Source organism: Oncorhynchus mykiss, chromosome 18 (genome assembly GCF_057628025.1).
Source record: "Oncorhynchus mykiss isolate SJ-2025 chromosome 18, ASM5762802v1, whole genome shotgun sequence".
In the NCBI taxonomy this organism is placed as follows: Eukaryota; Metazoa; Chordata; class Actinopteri; order Salmoniformes; family Salmonidae; genus Oncorhynchus; species Oncorhynchus mykiss.
This window is the reverse complement of record NC_143039.1, coordinates 50,567,360-50,589,609: the sequence shown is the minus strand read 5'-3', so window position 1 is coordinate 50,589,609 and position 22,250 is coordinate 50,567,360. Positions and strand designations below refer to the sequence as shown.

Sequence of the window (22,250 nt, the reverse complement as noted above, 5' to 3'; positions counted from 1 at the left end):
AGACCTGGTTCGGCATGGTTGAGCTCACCATCTGCATCAGGCTCTTCCCACCCTGAGTGGTGATTACCCGGATGTCTGGCTTGCGGCTGTTGACCATCTGTGGGCTCTGAGGCGGAGGTGGGGACTTGGCCGGAACTACTTTCCCCAGGCTGTTGCCGTTGGACACCGAGAGGAGGCCCGGGGAGGCCCTGGCACTGATGTATCCGTTAGCTGAAGGGGGAAAAGGAAGAGAGAACGTCCAAAGATAAATGACAAAACAGCTTGTAGGTAAATCAACACCTAGGCACAGCAATCATTGTTTAGTGTACTTAGGAGAAGTAATTTCTTTTTTTTTTTTTTAAGTATTTTCTTTCATGATCACCGATCTCAAAAGGACCTTATATATGACATACAGCAAAGAGCCTATATGGTCTCTGAGGAAATTAGATGGAGGGTCAGACTTCATGGTTTGTGCAATGCGATCATCTAAATGAGCAATAATCACTTAAAAAGCAGGTCAGATGAGACAGAAGAGCCGCAGACAGAAAATCCTACAAGTGGTTGCTAAAATGGCAGTCCTCAAAACAGTTTGTTTTGGACTTGGGGCTCGGGTAAGCTACGACGCAATTAATAAACTTGCCCTACTGTCCAAGTGTCTCTTGCAAGATCACATAGGCCTAATGATTAGTTTGTATTTTACATAATAGAACCAAATATAATAGCATAGTAAGCCTAGAGAATATTACTTTACACCAAAAACGCTTTCTTAGGAGCTTTTAGGATAGTTAGCTCACTGATCATGCCGGACAAAACTCAACAGTGTGCGCCACCAGGCAGGATAGAGTCTATGCTTGGATTGAAAATAAAATACAAGACTAATAGTTTGAACACCGTGTGCTCTGATTCACTCACCAAACATTCACTCAAGAAGATTCTAAATGCACATTCCCATGAAACTGATTGAGATCAAATGATTGGCTTGCAGATGCAGTGATGACATCCCATCTCCGTTCGAAATATAACATTTTCTTGAGACAATGTGGTGGGCATAGGCCGACGTTGCAATTGGAGGATGTATTTTATGCATATTCTATAATGGATATTCAATTGACTACATACAGTATGTCAGTACAAACTGAGAAATTATAGCTCCTGCACCTAAAAATAAAATAAATAGCACTACATCACTGGATGTACTCCCAAACACACGACTCGATGACAAACAATGCTTTGATATATAAATAAAATTGTTTTTCAAATATATATATATATATATATATATATATATATATATATATATATATATATATATATATATATATATATATATATGTGTGTGTGTGTGTGTGTGTGTGTGTGTGTGTGTGTGTGTGTGTGTGTGTGTGTGTGTGTGTGTGTGTGTCCGTAGTCATCTCGCATGGCTCGTGAGCTGTGAAAAACATGTTGACGTGCGTGTCACACAACATGACAAAATGTCTTTACATCATATCCTCAGCTATCCCTGGACTGCATGCTTCAACCATAACGCTAGGCACGCCTCTGTCCAAAAGCCTGGGGCTAGATTTGATTTCTCCCCGAGGGAGGGTTGACAGTGACACCTGAACCTTCTGGGTCTTCCTCTCTACCTGCCACCCTCCTGCATTGCTCCGGTGTCAATCCAGGAAAGTGCTGGGGATTCCAGGCACGCCAGCTGACGTCAACATTCCCAGATGATTCAGGGCAGTCCCAGTAATTACATTGACGTTAATGACAGAGAAGGGAGGGAGAGGAACTGCTAAGGACCTGGGTGGAGTATATGATTACTCTTGGCAATGTGTCAAGCATCAAAATGTTTTTCACTTTCCTTTTTCTAGTCTTCTAGCAGGCCCTTTGCTTCATTTTTTTTTTTTAAGCAACATCCGCATTTCCAAAATGCTGATATTTATTGAGACTTTTGGAAACGTTTTTCTGTCATTTGAACATCTCAATCAATCATTGTGGGAGCAAAATCAGAGTACGGGAATTTGTGTCTAGCGCCTAAGATAATAGATTAATTTGCTGTTTTTCACTGGGTACGCCGATTTCTTAGAGCGTAATATTGTCAGCAGCAGTGTTATTGTAGAGTAGTCTGTCAAGGTTACTCACGGACTGGACTTGGGCATCCGCCATTTGAGTTGTTCAAGTCACCGCCGAGCATAGCACCTGTTGAAATGATGAACACTGGCTGAGCAAGGAAAATATGAACATTCCTACTAGTAGGACACGGAATGTAAATGTTTATTACAAGTATTCAGATATTTTCGATTTGAAAATACAAGTAGTTGAATATTGGAATGTATTGGCAAATATAAAGAAATGCTCCCATGCATTTGAACCCAGGTCCTAGGAGTATTTGAAATAAATGTATTTAGAAGAAATGTATCCAAATATTTTCAAATGCTAAGCTATTTATAAAAGTTATTTAAAAAAAATATATACTTTCAAATACTTCCAATGAGCGATAATCACTTAAAAGCGGGCCAGATGCGACAGAACAGCCGCAGACAGAAAATCCTACAAGTGGTTGCTAAAATGGCAGTCCTCAAAACAGTTTTATGGACTTGGGGCTCGGGTAAGCTACGACGCAATTAATAAACTTGCCCTACTGTCCAAGTGTGTCTTGCAAGATCACATAGGCCTAATGATTAGTTTGTATTTTACATAATAGAAGCGAATATAATAGCATAGTAAGCAGTATATTACTTTACACCAACGTTTTCCATTGCATGTCATGATGAACATGACCCTGGTTATGGCAGAGCACAGAGTTTGTGTGGAGAGAAAAGATGACAACCTAATTTCCTCCACATGCCACAGTAGAAGGCCCTCCCGCTCTTTCGCTCACCTGCGCTGGCCGGTCGCTGTGGCAACCCGGGAGATCCTGTGCTTCTCTGGAGCGCCGGTGGCTGGGGTGACAGGTGGTGGTTGTCAGAGAGCGATGACGACGTCACGTAGGAGGTGGTCACCATGGCGTTCCCAGGGTTACTGAACTGCAATGTGTTCTGAGTAGAGGCCTGGACGGTGACGGGCACGGAGAATGTGGGGGGCGGGACCGAGGACTGAAAGAGATGAGAGAATTGACACTTAGTACTTTTCAACCATGTTTCAGGCCTCTTGATATTTGATAGACAATGAAAGAACAGCAGTTTGATACTGCTCTAGGTGAAAGGGAGCTTCCACCAGTGTTCCTCAAACCTCTATTTGAGTACCACCAGCCAGGACAGTTATTTGACCTATCCCAGTACTAGCAGCCGTACTAGGGGATAGTGGCAAGCTAAGGGCAAGGGGTTTTAGATTGGGTGAGATAGTGAGAGAGGGAGATACTTACACTGACACCGTAGCGCTTGAAGAGAATGTCTAGGTCTTCGGTGGTCTTGCGGTATTTGTCGTCGTTCAGGGGGCTCTGGTCGATGGAGTCCTCTCCGTCCGGCTCGGGACTTTCGCAACCGCTGAAGCCTTTCTTTCGCAACGTCTGTGATGACAGGGTGAAAAAGAGCGGAGGGAGACAAGAGGAAAAGATGACACGGAAGGTGGAGGTTAGTCTGGCTGAATATGAACTAGTGCACACGAGAGTTTCAGACTTCCGGATCTGGCAAGAAGACACACAGCTCAGTTCTGAGACAAAATTCCCATTCCCTCTCTGGCTGCCATTTGCGTTCCACAACACTGGAGGCTACAGAAAGGCGACACCACACTGTGGCTGCAAATACGGTTCGTTGTTCTGCCAAGAACTGGGTTCAAAGCGGTTAACTGTGCGTGATTGAGCTTGCCTGGCGCAGTGGGACCAAAGGAATAGTCACAAAAGTGCAAATCCTGCCCACATGGCATTCCAGGCAGGCTCAAGCAAAAGTGGTACGGTTAGAGGCGGATGGCTCTTTGTGATTGCTTTACCTCGATGATGTCAGCGTTGGTCCGGCTCTCGTGGGGCTCGTTGTACTCGGTGTATTTGAGCAGGACCTTGTCCATGTCGGTGCTGGCGTACTGGAACAGCTTGTTGGAGTGGTTGAAGATGATGAGGGCGATCTCACAGTCGCACAGCACGCTCAGCTCGTACGCCTTCTTCATCAGGCCAAACTTCCTCTTGGTGAACGTCACCTGGATGGGAGGAGATTTATTTATTCTCTATCACATTTATTAATATAAGCACTTTGGCCATCAGCATTGTCACAAAGTCCTTTACGCAGTAACATAATGGAGGGTGATGGGAAGAGCTTGCGGAGGTTGCGGAAAGGAAGGCGTGAAAATGAGTTGTGGTGTGTCTGTAGAGGGTAAATTCATGTCATTAACACGTCCGGCGGCGTGACAAATCTGAGTGAACCGGCAGTGTGGGTTTCCTTTACCTGCTATTCATTTAAAATTGGTGCCACCGTCAGGTTCTTCAGTGACGTTTTCATTAGGGCACACTGTAGCAAAATGCTTCAAAACATTGTGCCACAAAAAACATCTCCCTCCATTTCAGACTGTTTTCTTCAGTTTTGTGCCGAATGAACATGTCCCAACTTTGCCAACTAATTACAGTCCCCCCCCCCCCCCCCCCCCTTCCCCATTTCTCAGATCCATTAAAATACAAATGAGATGATTTGATGATAAAACTGATAAGGGCCTTTAATATCCTCTGACACATACGACACAAAACGCACACGCAAGCAAGTGCGCACAAGCACACGGAAGAGCAATAGAGGACAAGGAAGGGTGTAACATCTACTGGGGTTATGCTTTTGTAATACGCTATTACGCAACGCCACTGTAGTGACACGTGACCTTTGGTCAGCAATGCTGGATTTGATTTGAGCGTTTCGTGTATCCATGTTGTGTGTGTACATTTCTGAATTACTGGAGGCAATCACCGTTGTTATTGGGGAGGAATGTAGGAATGTGAATGAGGAACATCTGTCACTGAATAACTGACATAAACCGACCATAGCCCTTGTACCGGTTTTATGTATTTTGCTTATGTACAACCAGGAAGATTATTTTCATGTTTAACCATTCATGACTAACAAATTCATCTAAAAATCGGAACATCAGTCCAATAGCAGGGTGGTTGTTGTTAACTCTATACCTATTTGTGAACAAGAACCGTAACAGGTGACTCCTTGAAAAATGAGAAACTCACTTGCACATACTGTATAACTGCACATTTTTCCCAAAACAGTAGCACACAGACACCCCTGCACTCGGCCACAATCTCACTCACACACTTTTACCATTTCAAAACACACACACAGAGAGAGATCAGTAACTTCTATCCCTGATATGACTGTGTCCACTGGCCTGCAGCTGCTGTGGGTGGATTGATTTATCTGGAGCAGCTGTCCGCAGAGCTGTGTGTGATCTGGTTGACTCCATGCTGGTTTAAACTCTGTGCCTGCTCGGCCTGAAACACTATGCACTCTCAGAAAGGGCCATGGGTGCACGAGCGCTCCATTCACGTCAAACACAAAAACACCCTCAAACAAACCACGATACACTCTGCACAAACCCAGAAAACAGAAACATTACACTACAACACTGATACGATGTTGGTTAAATGGGCACAGTGACACTAACATAGAGAAAGATATACATTTGCACTTGGGTAGGGCAGTAGCCAAATTTTCATGTCATATAATCCTTCATACAACCCGGGAGTTAAGGTATTACCGGTTTAGTACACTAGGGGGTGCCAAAACACAAAAAAAGCCCATTGGGCATCAACTACCACAATGCTATCAAAATTAGCCCAAATAATAGCGAATTTCCATGGAGGCTGCTAGCTAAACAGGCTAACGAGAGCAAACAAAAAAAATGTAATTGCAAAAGACAGGCAGTCCAACTCAAAGTGATACATATATAAGTAGGAGCTACCGCTGGACTCACCTGCCCCCGCTTTCTCTAGTTGTGCTATTTACAGACACGTGACTGGCTCAACTGTTCTGGGGATCTATGGTAAGCTTCATAATGTCAAATAATGTGACGGGTGAAATAAAGAACGCAATCGGCTTTTATCTTTTAACATACTGCACAAGTTGACTTCATGTATTTCTGTAAAAAGTAAACTACAAATATTACAGAAAAACTTCAAAGAAATAGTTCCAACCGCATTGATGGTGTTGAAAAACCATCCCGTGGCCATTTCCAAATACCCCGAGGTAGACAGCCCATGCCAACTTTGCACCTGTTATTTTCAGAATGAAACAAGCTAAAAATCGTTATAGTCTTATTAACCGTAAGCTCTTTTTCCTTCTCATCAGTTCTATTTGACTGTTTTTGGTCAATTTATTTAAACAGGTACGTACTTTGCACCGGTACAAACAATGAATCTAGCCCATGGTGACAAATGGGCCTTGGTGGGCGAACACATTCATGGGTCAACCTGGGTATAACTGGATCGGGAGGAAGGAAGGATTACTTTTTTTTGTTGTTCAGTATTCAAAGAAACAAGGCCCCATCTTTCTCGACTATAAAAACAACAATAGCGTTGGTACAGACTTTGAGATGTGGCCGTGTCTCCAATCTCACCTGTCTGTTCCTCTCATCGGTGATCCGTTGGATCTGAATCTTCTTCCTCCCCATGCTTCCTGGTGGTGGTGGTGACTGTTGGCTGGGGTCAGTCAAACAGGGTCAAAGGTCAGAAGGGCCTCCTCTCAGGCGAGGGGGAGGTTAGCCTATTAGCTCTTTCTGGAGCACGGGCAGCCTCAGAAAACACACGCAGTCGCACGCGCGCACACACTCCTCTGCCCAGGTCTGGGGTGACGGGCCAGAGGGTTTTTTGTTGCTAGAGCTGGTGGAGAGGGGGGTGGGGGGGAGGGGTAGGGGTGGGGTGGGGGGGTTGCCCTCAGTTCATTGTTCACTCAGGTCACCAGTTTCTCGACCGTTGTGGTGAGGACGATGTCACTCCTGGAAAGGGAGGGGAGAGAGAGTTACTTCTACATTCCTTAGGTACACACAGGAAACAACCCTTATGGTGCGTTTTCATAGAACAGATGCCATGTTTCAGTTGTATGTGACTAAAATGCCTCAGAAACTGGGGGGGGGGGGGATAAAACTAACTGAAAGACAACTAAAGTAACCGCAGGCTATAAAATATAAAATGTATTAATTGGACTGATTCAACAAAGCAGATTTGCTCCTAATACTACAACTCACTGTTAACATGTCTGTAAGTACTGTGGACCCAGTTACATGAGAGAAATATGTCATTTTTCAAAACCTATGGCTCAAGGACAATAGCCCAGGTAATGCAGTCTGACCTGTCTGAGCACACACACACACACAACTATTACGCTTCTCCAGTCAGTCAGTTTAGGCACGCACAGAGAAAGACAAGTAAAATACTCCCCACAGCTCAGTGTCAGAAAGGCTCTGATGTCACCCTGCCCTTGTCACTCCTCCCCATCAGAGAGTGATCCCGCAGCCTCACACTGAGGAAAGGCATGCTAACCGCCGCTAGCGCTTCCATCCTATTAGCGACAGCCTTCAATTCACCAAGGCTGGTCTGTGACAACAGGGTGGCGCACTAAGCGCTAGCTGCCCAGTAGAGGAATTCCCAAGCACAAGGACGTCAGAGGGAAAGACGGACGGATTACGGCAAGCATCTAAAAAAAATACCTGTGTTCACACTACACACATGGGGGGAGGGGGGGTGTATTTGGGTTGCTTACACTTCCAGGTGAGCCTGATAGATTAGAAGTCTGTAGCATATTAGCGTGTAGCGTGATGGTTTCATAGACTAAAGTGAAATGACAAGATGAGAAGAAGCAACAAGGCCAATTTCCTACTCTGGAGTCAAACCTTGTTCCTTGGGACCTGAGACTGGTGGGTGAAGCAATGTGGTTCAAAAACATTTTGCAGTGATTTCAAGCGTTGAATACTGAAGAGGGACCTAAAATGACTAAACCGATATCAGAATCACATTCATTCGCCAAGAACATTTATGCATGCCCGGTTTTAGCCATCCCCCTTAACATTAGGCACTTCCTGCCAAAGCCCAAAGCCATTGAACCTGGAACAAAGCGGATTCTTCTTCACCATAGTCCACACAATGTGTTTACTCTTTTAGCAGGGGTTCCTTTCCATTCAGCATACATTTTCATTACATTAAATACATCCTCATATTCCTCTCATAGGACTCTGTTGTAAGTTAGGCCCACATCTCGAGAGGGTCTTACGGGGCTCTTTGTAAAACTGTGTTCAATTAGCTGTTCTCGGAGTTCGATGAACAACCTCTGTTATTTGGCACTGGTTTGTACCGTCCATATATTTTTGGTGTTTAGGCTTCTATGAATACACGAGTGGTTTTAATACAAACCCAGGCTATAGCCTAGTGTCCTCCCTAAGCTGGGATCAGAAGCATAAGGGAAAGCGTCTCTATCCCAATCGTATTCCTTGTGTCGTACAGTATTGCAGCTTCCCTAGACGCATTGAGTCCAATTAATGCTCAGCCGGAGGGAAATCCTGCATAGTGGGTCCCCAGGATCGATGTTGAGGTAAACTGCACTAAAACCAATGACCGAAAAGGGAAGCAGGTAAATTTGCACAGACCATGGTAACCCCCACCTCAGTCAGAGAGGCCTGTGACCTGTGTCCTTTAGTACACGGGTCTGTGCCGTCCACCTTCATATTCACAAGTCGCATGTTTCACTGCTTCTAAAGACTGCTTCAATTTGAGGGGGAACGTGTTCAGAATTCACACTCTTCTGCCAGGTCTCTTGACAGCCACGCAAGGTTGTCATGGCCCCTCACTGTGTGCTCACAGTGCTATAGCCACACTTGTTTGATGGTTTGGACTGATATGACAAACTTGGCATGATGTAGCCAAACTAAAGCTCACTTTAGCAACCAACCAAGTACTCCAGGATAATATGGAATCATGTTAAACCCATGTGTTTGTGTTACATGCTAAGCGACCACGTATCGTTGAATATGGAACCATTCGGTTACACTGAATGATCGGCCTGTCTGTCATTCAATGTGATGGTGTCGAACTGTTACGCCAAATGACAGGCGACTGTCATTGTACTGTCCAATAATGCCACCGCAACTTATCTACACATGAACACAGCCTTGTGGCTGTTATGTAAATGCCAAAAGCGTTTCCCCTTCAAGCGCTGACCCGTCAAGCCCCTAGCTTTTCAGTGGGATCATTGTGAGGCCAGATGGAAAATATGCAAAGCCAACTCTGTAGCTGGTGGAGAGCACTTAGGTCCTCCACAAAACCAGCTTTATTTCATCTTTAAAAGGTCTTGGGAAAGTGAGGACTGGGTGGGAAATGTGCTGCCAATGTACAGTACCAGTCAAGTTTGGACACACCTACTCATTCCAGGGTTTTTTGTTATTTTCTACACTGTAGAATGATAGTGAAGACATCAAAACTATTAAATAAACACAACCAAAATAGTGTTAAACAAATCAAAATATATGTATATTTGAGATTCTTCAAAGTAGCCACCCTTTGCCTTGATGACAACTTTGCTAACTACATTCATGTGAACACAAACACATTTACAGTAAATTAAACATGACCTAATTTGCCCAAACAGCCCATCAGAAATGATAAATACACCAAAGCTCTCCATTCCAATACCACGACTAAAAACAAACTTAAATTGTGTGTTTATATGATGGCAAGTGCCATTAAAAGACAATGTTAGAGCAGGGCTTTGCCTATGTAGGTCACAGACACTTAACAAGTCTGAAGACACTGACCATGACAGGAAAATTAACTCCAAAAACACCCAAGTGTTCCTCCCTGTGATCATTTCCATTATCAAACATGACATTCGCTCCAGAGTGTTTCATCTAAATAAAAGCATATGGCACAATGTGACACTCCATCGAGGGAAACTGCATGTAGGTGACTATATCCATATTGGGCAAGAAAATGACTTTTTTTATGTACCCATATTCATGGGAATCCTAGACAGTAGAACTCCCGTTCTACAATTTAGCCTCTGCACTTGCCCCCTTTCTCGACAGAACAATAGTAAACAGCGGCTGGTGAATAAGTTGTGGATGTGCCAAACCCCAACAGTATACCACAGAACAAAATCAACATTTAAAAAAATATAATATAATGAATGACACACGAGGAGTAAAAACTCTGCAACCTCACAAGTTCTTGACTTTGCTGACATATTCGGCTATAGTTGGTCTATTGGATTGGCCGTAGAATGAACCAGAACAAGGATTCTGCTCTGCAAGGCATGTCCTCCCTGTGCTGCACTTGGCATGGCTACTCCCACTCGTTACTCTAATTGACACATCCGTCCTCCCCCTTAAGGCGCTGATGGCTCAATTAAGAGCTGGCTGGAGGACTGATTAGACGCAAAGATAATGAGGCCGCGGCTCGACACACGCTGAGCCAGAGCAGAACCGAGCTCACTCTGACAGTGACATTACAGGAACCTCCGAGCTAAAGGAGAGCCGTGGCTTTCAACTTGAGCCCAGACTCAGACACTGGATGGGCTCGGGCAGAAAAATATGTTAGTCTGAAATGGACCTTACAGAGAACGCCTCATCTGTCAAGGGCAGGCCTTCAGTCACCTTGGTTCTATCGACCTGCCTGGACACCCTCTTGAAACTGCTTTCGCAACCCGTGAAAATGTCCTCTGATTAAAAGAGAGAGAGCACAATCAAGCCAGGCGAGGCATCTGTCGGTTTGAATGGTGTACAGTAATTAGTGGCACAGACCTTTCAGCAGATTACACATTGGTCAATGAAATGTGGGCAAAGCCCTAGAATGAGGACCAAGCCTTGAAGTGGACAGCTTATAGTACTCATCGGCTATCTGACTCCAGCTAATGGAGGGATCTGTCGTTATTACTTCACAGTAGAGGAAAGGTTGAGAAAATGACAGTTCTGTCTTCTTTCGTGAGTCTAGATTTAGTGGTTTGCAAAGACTTTGCTGGGTTACATGCAGAGAGGTAGAGAGCTGATAATTAGTATTTTTTAGATACAGCTTCACCTGCTTGATCGCTCACCCTTTATCCCACCAGGACACTCACCTAGGCCTACTGGGTTCCCTCTATAACCTCTCATGTTCATTTTATTATGGCTCTCTTGAATTTCAGACTTTTCCTTGGTCGCCTCACATCCCTTTCCTCTGACATTTTCTATTGATGGAGATGACCTCCGATACCTTCAATCTCCTCACGCGCCAGAAGTCTCACACACCAGGGCTACATGGAGTCTCTTTGCAATGAATCCTGTCACATTGGCTTCCCATAGCAAACTCTTGAGGGAAGAGCGTTCACAGATCCTGTCAAGGGTATGGCAGTCAGGTCTTAACACAATAGCGGAACATGACAGGTGCGAACTAAATTGTGGCAATAAGTGAGTTCCTGGTGTGTCAGCGTGTGACCATAAGAGCACATGGTGAGCATTATTACAAAAGGGATTTGTCTGCCATTGAATCCTTGGGCGGGTCACCTAAACCCAAACAGTAAAATATCTACATTTTATGTTAAAAATCGGGATGGAAAAACCTTTCAGTGTAAACCTAAAATGACTACAACCAGAAAGTATGTAGAAAAGATAAATGACCTACTCTATTTTTAAATAATATTTGGAGAAATAACAAAATCACCTAAATAAAAGCTAGACAGTAAGGGAAAAAAGAAACAATTCCAAAAACAATTTAGCAGAATAGATTCTGTTCTTATGTTTGAGCAAAATAATACATCATTAGCCATGGCAAAGCGTAGAATTGTAGGAAATAAGCTTTAAAAACGGCAACAATGTCTCACAATTTCATGGAGATATGTAGAATTGCTAGAATATGTAGAATTGGCTACACCGCCAATATGGGGGGGCATATAAAAAGAACACCACACCCACCACCTAAGCCCATTTTTGATCAAGAAAAAAACCCTGTTACATAGTGCTGTCACACCAGATAACCGCAAAACATTCTCAATCCCAATTATTTCGCGCCACTATGCTATGGACCTGCCTTCTTAACGATACAAGATCTAACAAAGGTTTTAGAGGTGTAGCATCTGTTATTCCCAACAGTTTCCCCCCCCAAAAAAAACACTCATCTCTTCTGAGATCAATCCAATCCTGACGCATATGAGGACAAATATCGTTAAGCCCTCAGGGCCGCTGCTCCTTTAGTTCAACCAGACAACTGACAGGAGAAGAGGAACACGTTTTACTACTGTGGCCAACTGTAAATATAAACAAGCCATGCCAGCCTTCATCTCGTTCCCTATAGTTCATCCTATAGTGTAAATCAGTGGGCGCTACTGTTCCTGTTGAAGATTTGGTGAAGAGAAACCATGTTTACAATTAACATTGTTAATTAACTTTTTGACCAACATGGTTAATGTGGTTTTTTGTACAAATGATTTTCTTGGTTAACTTGAGTTCATTGATATAGATTGGTGGGGAGGTGTGTCACATGTACAATTACTTGACTAGTGAACTGGCCGTCTGTGACAGCAACTTCCCTAAGATCTCACAAAGTGACAGATTAGTCTCTTGGTCTGTCAATTAGCACAGATGGCGTAGAGTGGATTGTGATACTGTGTTCTGAAGGTTGTAAGTTTACATTGGTTTCTGATAATTAGGCTATTTCTGATAACAGCTTTCATGTGTGCTCTATTGTTTTCTTTGTAATATTTAACCAGTTTGTTTGTTTTTTTTACATCCCGTGAATTCAACAAAATCAAAAGTTGGTTTGACTCTGGCTGATGTTTTGTGTAGCAAACTATAGTGAGCTCCAAAAGTATTGGGACAGTGACAGTTGTTTTTACCTCTGTTCCCCATTTGAAGGGCATTTTTCATCCATATTGGGGGAACCATGTAGAAATCGCAGCATGTTTTGTACATAGTTAACTATTTGGTCCCATATTCATAGCACGCAATGACTACATCAAACTTGTGATTCTACAAATGAGTTGGATGCATTTCCGGGTTGAGGTTCAGATCATTATTGCAAATAAGAATAGCCCTGACTAAACTAATTATTGTGGATGCTTACCATGATTACGGATAATCCTGAATGAAACGTGAATAATGATAAGTGAGAAAGTTAGACGTACAAACGTTAACCTCCTGTGTTATTGTAATGGTGAGCATGTCTTGGGGGTATGGTATTTGTGCGTCTAACTTTCTCACTCATTATTCAGGATTATGCAACAGGTGGGTCTAATCCTGAATGCTGGTTAAAACCACATTCCAGACGGAATTTATTCCACAAATTACCACCAGCTATGATGTTCAAATGCCTATTTACTCTGTTCCATCTGACTGCGGAATCCACCGTCTCATCAGCCCAAGCAGACAAGTCATTAACTTGATCGCCACTATAAAAATACATCTAGACATTCTCACATTTCTTTTAGACTAACATTTAGTTTTCAACTGCAGAGATTTGTATAAACCTTGCTGTCTGTCTCTCTGACATTTGAAACTTTGTTTCATTAATCAAATTCAATCTGCAGCTGTCCAGTAGTAATGAGCATATCGGGGGAAGAGACAGACAGGAAGCGTTTTTCAGCCAGTAGAAATTATGAATCAGTTGGCACCATTTTTATGGATATATACAAAGAAATGTCAATTGAAAAAAGGTCAAATGGAACAAGATGCGGCTAGTTTGCAGTCTTTCCAGCTTCAGTTTGAAGTGATTCTATTTGCTGTGTTGTTGGCTAGCTCCTCTGAACAACAGTGTCCTGACGAGTGAGCACATTTTCTATGCCAGGCTATATCACACCTCATTGTTATGGGGGTATCCAAATAAATGTCACTAGAAAACAGTTTAAACAAATGCAAATGAAGCTACTTTGCGGTTATTCTGGCAGCACGTTTTGACATGACTAAGTTAGCCGTAGTTGGCTAGCTAGCAAGCAAGCGAGGGATAAGACGATTGCCAGCTAGTATGGCAGTGGAACATTTAGAACGAACGACTTGGTCGTGTCCATAGATGCAGAACAAAAAGACTGAATGACTGGGTCGTTTCCTAGCAACCGAACCGATAGAAGGAACAACCAGCTGGTTTGGGTAGCAACCCTAGATTTGTGTCGAGACTATATCTTGTGGAAGGATGAAATAGTATGAATAAATTCATCAAAATAACTAATGAAAATATGTCAATCCTTATTTGAATATGTCGGTAACCAATTGTATAAAAGTGATAATGCCCTCAAAGCCAGTTTTTGGAGGATTTACTGGCACGGTTTGCCAACCCTCGACGAACACCCATGTCAAAATATCCTCCAAATGCCATCTTCTTGGGCATCATCAATTCAATTATATGTAATCATTGTAGCATCCAAATTAATGTAGCGGTGTTTCGAAACATTCTATTCTTATTTACAATAACAGTGACTAGAACATGGCACAACACATGATGTACCATTCATTTCTATTGGGCACAAAATAATCTGAAAACAAAAACAGCAAATGCATCCAACAAGTTTGTAAAGTCAAATGCTTGATGCATTCATTGAGAGCTAGGAATAAGGGACCAAATACTAAACCTTTCGCAACTTTAATGCACGTGATTTTGTCCAAATAGATTTAGCCTCCTAAAATTGGGGGGGGACTATGTACACAAACTGATGTAATTTCTAAACGGTTCACCCAATATGGGATGAAAAAAAACCTCAGATTAAAGATGACAGTCTGCACTTTAACCTCAGTCATTATATAATTTGAAATCCAAAGTGCTATATTACAGAGCCAAAACAAATTGTCACTGTCCCAATGCAGTATGAAATACAGTGAGCTCCAAAAGTAAGTATGGCTCGCAATGACCATGATGAGATTACATTGTAGCACATTACCTATGTTGGGTTAGACGAGTATATTTTCAAGAATGTATTTAAATGACCCAAAGAGATGGGAAATCTACATGATCAAGTATTCTTCAGACTGGCCCCAAAGCACAAGGCTGTGTTTGGCATACTCCTACCCCAGAAGCAGCATTGGGATCAGACGAAGATCCCTTGGGACCTGGTTCTTAGCTGGGAGGGAATAGCAGCCGTTTTATGGGCACCTGACCAATTGGGCCATTTTGTTTGTTCCTTTGCAATGATGGTAACTTTTGTACATAATGTTGCCGCCATTGTTTCACGTGACCAAAGAGAGCCTCTGAACATCAGAGCAGCGATCTCTAACCTCTACTTCAACGAGTTGGCGGTGAAGGACAAACTGCTCATCGCTGACACTCGAAAAAGGAAAATACGGTGTACGGGATACCTGACGAGACTACGGTGTACGGGATACCTGACGAGACTACGGTGTACCTGACGAGACTACGGTGTACCTGACGAGACTACGGTGTACCTGACGAGACTACGGTGTACCTGACGAGACTACGGTGTACCTGACGAGACTACAGTGTACCTGACGAGACTACGGTGTACCTGACGAGACTACGGTGTACCTGACGAGACTACGGTGTACGGGATACCTGACGAGACTACGTTGGCGAGTGGACAAACCGCCTCTACCCTCCGTTCTATTGGCGAACGTGCAATCACTGGACCTACTCCAGTCGAGACTATCCTATCGATGTGGTCTGAAGAACTGTATCCTGTTTCTCCAATATGTGGCTGAACAAGGACGTCTCGAGATTCTGCTCACTCGAGTTAGAATACCTCATAATAAGCTGTAGACCATACTATTTAAAAAATATTTACATTTTTCGTAGCTGTCCATTTACCATCACAAACCTATGCTGGCACATAGACCGCACTCAACAAGCTGTGTAGGGCCATAAGCAAACAAGAAAATGCACATCCAGAGGCTGTGCTTCTCATGGCCGGTGAACTGAAATCCGTATTACCTACATTTCTACCAGCAGGTCACCTGTGCGACTACAGGCAACAACAACAAAATGCAGTCTCATAAAGCTCCCCCTCCATTTGGCAAATTTGACCATAGCGCCATCTTCCCGATTCCTGCTTACAAGCAAAATCTCAAAAAGTACCAGTTACGTCATCAATACAGAAGTGGCCAAATGAAGCGGATGCTAAGCTACAGGACTGTTCAGCTAACAGAAATGAGTATGTTCCGGGATTCATCAGATGGCATTGATTTGTTTACCACATCATTCACCGGCTTCATTAATAGGCGCATCGACGACCTCGTCCCCACAGTGACCGTACGTACATACCCCAACCAGAAGCTATGGATTACAGGAAACATCCACACTGAGCTAAAGGGTAGAGCTGCCGCGTTCAAGGAGCGGGACAATAATCCAGATGCTTATAGGGAATCCCCCTACGATCTCTGACGAACCATCAAACAATACAGTTCAATCGAGTACAGGCTTAACTGAATGACAGAAACTATTCATTGAAATTCCTTATTATATTCTGAGGTAGACCTCGTCTCCGAGGAATGCTCCTCAGAGACAGGGCAGCTGGTTTGGGACACCCCCCCCCCCCCCCACCCCCCCCCCCCACCCCCACTCCCCACTGGGGGAAAAGAGTACCAATGACGGGCCATAAGGTTATTAATCTGGTGGGGAGGTGGATGGTCCTTGGAAGACTTGCTGCAAAACAAGTTGGAGACTAGGTTGAGTTTTTAAAAAAATTAAACATGAACCGGTGCACACCCAGAATAATAGTTTGTATGGAGGTGCTGACTACCGGCGAATAAACTATAAACTATCAAAATAAATAAAGTCGCACACTCCGAGTATAATCTCCCAGCAATTTAATGGGTATTTACTAACATTTCGGGTATATACCCATTAAATTGCTGGGAGATTATACTCTGAGTGTGCGACATTATTTATTTTGATAGTTTATAGACAAGGTTGAGTTGACAAATACTCCCCTAGATTCATGCCCACTGATTGAAAGGATGGTGATTATTGCACGAGTGAGCCAATAGGTTAAATCAGCAATCGTGGTGGAATTTCCTTAGAGTGACATGCTCATAGGCTGAAGTTTAATAGGTGAATGACATTCCGCGCACTTGGTAATAGGAGAGGAAGTGATGCTAAGCTGAAGAGGTAACATTGACACCACCCTATAAATACCTGCCATGCTGATCAGTGAGAGGAAGAGATGTGAATGAGTTTATTAGAAACGAATGAAAAGTGACAATGCATTCAGAAGAGCCTTACCGATTGAACTGTGATAACTACATGACTCAAATTAAATCCTACTCCATCTCTCGTAAACTATCACGGATTAAAGGGAAACCCATCTGTGAGCTGCCCAGTGATGCCAGCCTACCAGACGAGCTGAATGCCATCTACACATACATACAGTTGAAGTCAGAAGTTTACATACACCTTAGCCAAATAAATGTAAACTCAGTTACACAATTCCTGACATTTAATCCTAGTAAAAATGCCATGTCTTAGGTCAGTTAGGATCACCACTTCATTTTAAGAATGTGAAATGTCAGAATAATAGTAAAGAAAATGATTTTATTTATTTTCAGCTTTAATTTCTTTCATCACATTCCCAGTGGGTCAGAAATGTACATACACCCAATTAGTATTTGGTAGCATTGCCTCTAAATTGTTTAACTTGGGTCGAAAGCGTCGGGTAGCGTTCCACAAGCTTCCCACAAATTGGGTGAATTTTGGCCCAGTCCTCCTAACAGAGGTGGTGTAATTGAGTCAGGTTTGTAGGCCTCCTTGCTCGCACACGTTTTCTCAGTTCTGCTCACAAATCTTCTATAGTTTTGAGGTCAGGGCTATGTGATGGCCACTCCATTAACTTGACTTTGTTGTCCTTTAGCCATTTTGCCACAACTTTGGAAGTATGCTTGGGGTTATTGTCCATTTGGAAGACCCATTTGCGACCAAGTCTTCAGATCTTGCTTCAATATATACACATAATTTTCCTTCCTCATGATGCCATCTATTTTGACGGTTGGAATGGTGTTCTTTGGCTTACAAGCGTCCCCCTTTTTCCTCCAAACATAATGATGGAACTGTTTGGCCATAATGACCATTTTTTGTTTCATCAAACCAGAGGGCATTTCTCCAAAAAGTACAATCTTTGTCCCCATGTGCAGTTGCAAACCGTAGGCTGGCTTTTTTAATAGCGGGTTTGGAGCAGTGGCTTCTTCCTTGCTGAGCAGCCTTTCAGGTTATGTCGATATAGGACTCGTTTTACTGTGGATAAAGATACTTTTGTAGCTATTTCCTCCAGCGTCTTCACAAGGTCCTTTGCTGTTGTTCTGGGATTGATGTGCACTTTTTGGACTTGGCTGAGTTCTTTTGATTTTCCCATAATGTCAAGCAATGAGGCACTGAGTTTGAAGGTAGGCCTTGAAATACATCCACAGGTACACCTCCAATTGACTCAAATTATGTCATGAGCCATGACATCATGGAAAAATCATGACATAATTTTCTGGAATTTTCCAAGTTGTTTAAAGGCACAGTCAACTTAGTGTATGTAATCTTCTGACCCACTGGAATTGTGATACAGTGAATTATAAGTGAAATAATCTGCCTGCAAACACTTGTTGGAAAAATTGTGTCATGCACAAAGTAGAGGTCCTAACCGACTTGCCATGTTAACAAGACATTTTTGGAGTGGTTGAAAAATGAGTTTGAATGACTCCAACCTAAGTGTATGTAAACTTCCGACTACAGCTGGACATACATACCAGGCAGTGTCTGTGGAAGACTCCAGCCGCCCCAGTCGTAGACTTCTCTCTGCTACCACACGGCAAGTGGTACCGGAGTGCCATGTCTGGGACCAAAAGGCTCCTGAACAGCTTCTACCCCCAGGCCATAAGACTGCTGAACAGTTAATCAAGCGGCTACCAGGACTATTTGCATTGACAGCCTTGTATTGTTTTGTTTTTTTCCACTGACTCTCTTGCACTGGCTCTAGGCACACTCACTGAACTCTACACACAATTACCTCAACTACCTCGTATCCCTGGACCTTGTTATTTTATTGTGTTACTATTTCCTTTTATTTAGCACATTTCTTACTTTTTAACTCTGCGTTGTTGGGAATGGGTTTGTACGTAAGCATTTCATGGTCAAGTCCACACCCGTTGTATTTGGCGCATGTGACAAAAAAATAATGATTTGACCATCCACACAACATGCCTGCCAACTTTCAGGTCACGTGATATTGAAATGATTAATGTTCCACTATGAATCTAAAAATCAAGGCCCGGAATCTAATATTAAATGTCTGCTGATGGGTCAAGACGTTACGCATTAACTAAAGTACAGTATTTAGGTGGCTTAACAGCTAGGGAATCCCTACCCTCTGTACTATGACAATGCGCACAGAGATTTGAGCAAATTCCCCCCCATGCGAGGTAAAATCCATAATATTTTAATGGTGCTCAAGGCCTTCCAGGTTCTTTCAAAAGACCCATCTCTGCATAAGAGGCTTCATGCAACAACTTCTCCTTCAAAATGTAATCATAGAATGTATTAAAGTAATGCTGTATGTGGTACAGAGTGCACATGATCTCCAAATCCCAGTATCACAAATGAGAGATTTGTTGCTTGTTTTAAGAATAACATTCAAACAAAGTTCAGCAAAGTGCAATAATGACATGAGATTTGAAGAGGTATAGTGATTTTAAAATGTAAAGAAAATGGCAGAATAAAAAATAAAATAAATATGTCAAACTTCATGCATCAGCATGCTCTGACATCTATGTTTTGCTATTGATAGCTAGCCTACCTGAGTATTTCGTCACTGACAGCTACATTGAAAATTAAAATATTGCTGTTAATCCTGGGGAAATATATGGCCTACTGTTTGTAGCCTGAAGTGTAACCTATTATTTTCTTAGAAAAATAATTGGCAAACAAAGTTGTATAAAAATGCCAGCGTTACCGACTTGCAATTCCGAGTTGGATGACCGTTTAAACGATTTTCCAGTCGGTGCTCGTTTTTTCCCCGAGTTCCCAGTGGACTTGAACGCACTTGAAGTCGGAGATTTCCGAGTTCCCAGTTGTTTGAACGCGGCAAGTGTTCCCAGTTGTTTTGAAACCAACGGAGAGTTCGGAACTCGGAATTCTCGGACTTCTGAGCCTTGAAAACAACTGGGAACTCGGAAAAAAAACTAGCTCCGACTGGGAAAAATACATTTGAACGGTCATCCAAATCTGTCCTCTTTCTAGAACTCCGTCTTAACGACCTAGAGATCACTAATGTCATGATTTGACCTCGTATTTTTCAGAGTCGATGTTAACGCAGCAACTGATAGGCAGAAAATGTATCCGCTGGTGACAGCTCGCTCTAGCTCTTATTTTGGTTGTGGCCCTGTTGTCAACGTGCACGCACCTCTTCCGTTCTAAACCGAGAGCTTTCACTGTTCACACCATCATGGAGGAACGGTTCATCTGTCGTCTAGCGAAGGTGCTCTTTAGGCCATTTCACGATCTCTGACGAACTCCGACCGACAGCCATTAGCCTACCTTGCTTGAAAACCTCAACTCTTCCGACAAATACAACCCAACCATCTAGTCAGCTATGAATTCGACTACTGGGCCGACAAATTATAATCAAAATACAATTTAGGTGAATCATGTTGTCAATACAAATTAGCCTATTATAAACTATCCGTCTGACAACAATTGTTTGATTAAAACAAGCATTCGTTTTCTTACAAAGAAAAATACGCAGAGAGCAAATGTATCATTCCACTTACCCTGAAATATCACATCGACAATGGTGTGAAAAGATATAGGAATTGCTTAAAATAGAGATGTAATGAAAAGACAAAGCGCTATAATCATGATCGATGTCTCTTTAGAGAAATCCACTCTAACCTTTTCCGTTTAACGTAAAATGTAACTATTCAGTTCAACCAAACGATACAGTGTACCTAGTGCACAATTTACGTCATCGACACCAGTGCATGAGTGACTTGTAAGAAGCCAATAGGGAAGCTAATACTATAGCTTCAACGCCATTAGTGACTTGTAAAAAGCCAATAAGAAGCTAATACTATAACGTCAAGGCCAATCACAGTAGAAGTTACTGTACATGGGCAGGGCATGAAAGAGATGAGATGACGGCCATGTTCTACAAGGGTGTTTGTATCCCTCCGCTTTGGTATTTACCTTTTCCAAATGTCACTGTGTGGCCCACGGTCGAATGGCCTACCACCCTGTTTTCCTGGAGAATACCCATTAGCTGTTTTACAATTACGTGCTCTGCAGATAGGACGTTACTATATCTTCAGATTATTGGGAGAATCTCAATTGCATACTCTTCGGCTCCTTCTCAAAACCCATTGGATAAAAAAGCCAGAGGTCCCGCCTATCTGACTTTCTCCTCCAATGGGTGTTGAGAAGGAGGCGAGGAGAGAAAACGCAAAGAGTATCAGAAGGAGATTCTCCCCTAGTTTTAGAGTTTACGCCAAAGAAAGTGGATATGTGACCTGTAAAATAAATACAAATCTGTGCAGTCTCCTCCATGATCAGGAGAGGGAGCAATTTCAACAGTATAGGCCTATTCTTTAGGCAGCAGGATTTGTGTTCTAATTGTCTTAATTAACAAATTGCTTTTCAATTGCATTCACGCAGATCCCTTTTTCCAAGATGGTCACCGCCTTTCAAAGTGTGTTGCAATATGGGGATAAATATATTTCAATTTGTGCCTACATGTCGACTGCATGAAATGTACACAAATCGTGGGATGGAAGGTCATGAAGTTTTGACTGCAGTCAACTGCAAATTTCTGCAGTTGCTCTTCGCCATCTTAATCCTGCAACCATCACCTGTATCGTGGGAGGCTCTACTGTAACTAATTATTAGGGTGTTATTGTTTTGCCCACGTGAACGTGACCAAAGACATGCCTGAAACAGGAAAAAACAATTAAAATGCCTGAAACAGGAACCAACTTTGCCGCAATTCATGTATACAGTGGATATATACAAATGAATGTGATATTTGAGTCTCTCCCACCAATTGATTGTACAATGTACATACAAAGTATATTTAAAGTTTATTAGTGTAGGTATGGGGGTTGAGTACATCTTTATTTCGGCATTACAAATAACAACTTTTATAAACAATGGCAACACTGCCATGTTGCACTGAGCCTTTCTGTTGGAAAACCACATCAGTGTCTTGACTTTCGGCTGTTGCAGATGCACCTCTCCCGGCATCACACCTTGGATTTTGTCTACAGTTGGTTGCTTTATAGGTAAACTCACACACTACAGAGACTGAAAGTACGGAGCAGAGTTGCGATGTAGTTTTTAGTCACAAAGGGGGCGGCTCCTTGTAAAATAGACTATTCCTCAAAGTAGCCTATTTTGCATTAATAACCAACCAAATATAATCTCAGTGACTGTTCAAACAGTAAAC

The 22,250-nt window shown here is 42.7% G+C and overlaps 1 protein-coding gene across 21 annotated transcripts in view; it reads right to left on the bottom strand.

Moving 5' to 3' along the window:
* LOC110496316 (myocyte-specific enhancer factor 2D homolog) overlaps positions 1-20,799 on the bottom strand; it is a 29,140-nt gene extending 8,341 nt beyond the window's left edge. For 9 of the 21 annotated variants that reach the window (XM_021572143.3, XM_021572144.3, XM_021572146.3 and 6 more), the window contains exons 1-7: positions 20,584-20,791; positions 6,499-6,876; positions 3,889-4,092; positions 3,326-3,469; positions 2,843-3,056; positions 2,104-2,160; positions 29-210 (exon numbers count right to left, since the gene is read on the bottom strand). In XM_021572143.3, coding sequence (XP_021427818.3) covers positions 29-210; positions 2,104-2,160; positions 2,843-3,056; positions 3,326-3,469; positions 3,889-4,092; positions 6,499-6,552 — 855 coding nt within the window. In that variant the 5' untranslated portion in view covers positions 6,553-6,876; positions 20,584-20,791. Of the gene's footprint in view, positions 1-28; positions 211-2,103; positions 2,161-2,842; positions 3,057-3,325; positions 3,470-3,888; positions 4,093-6,498; positions 6,877-20,583 lie in introns of all 21 variants that reach the window. The other 12 variants (XM_090206799.1, XM_090206807.1, XM_090206803.1 and 9 more) reach the window with 4 other exon arrangements.
* Between the last annotated feature and the right edge of the window lie 1,451 nt (positions 20,800-22,250).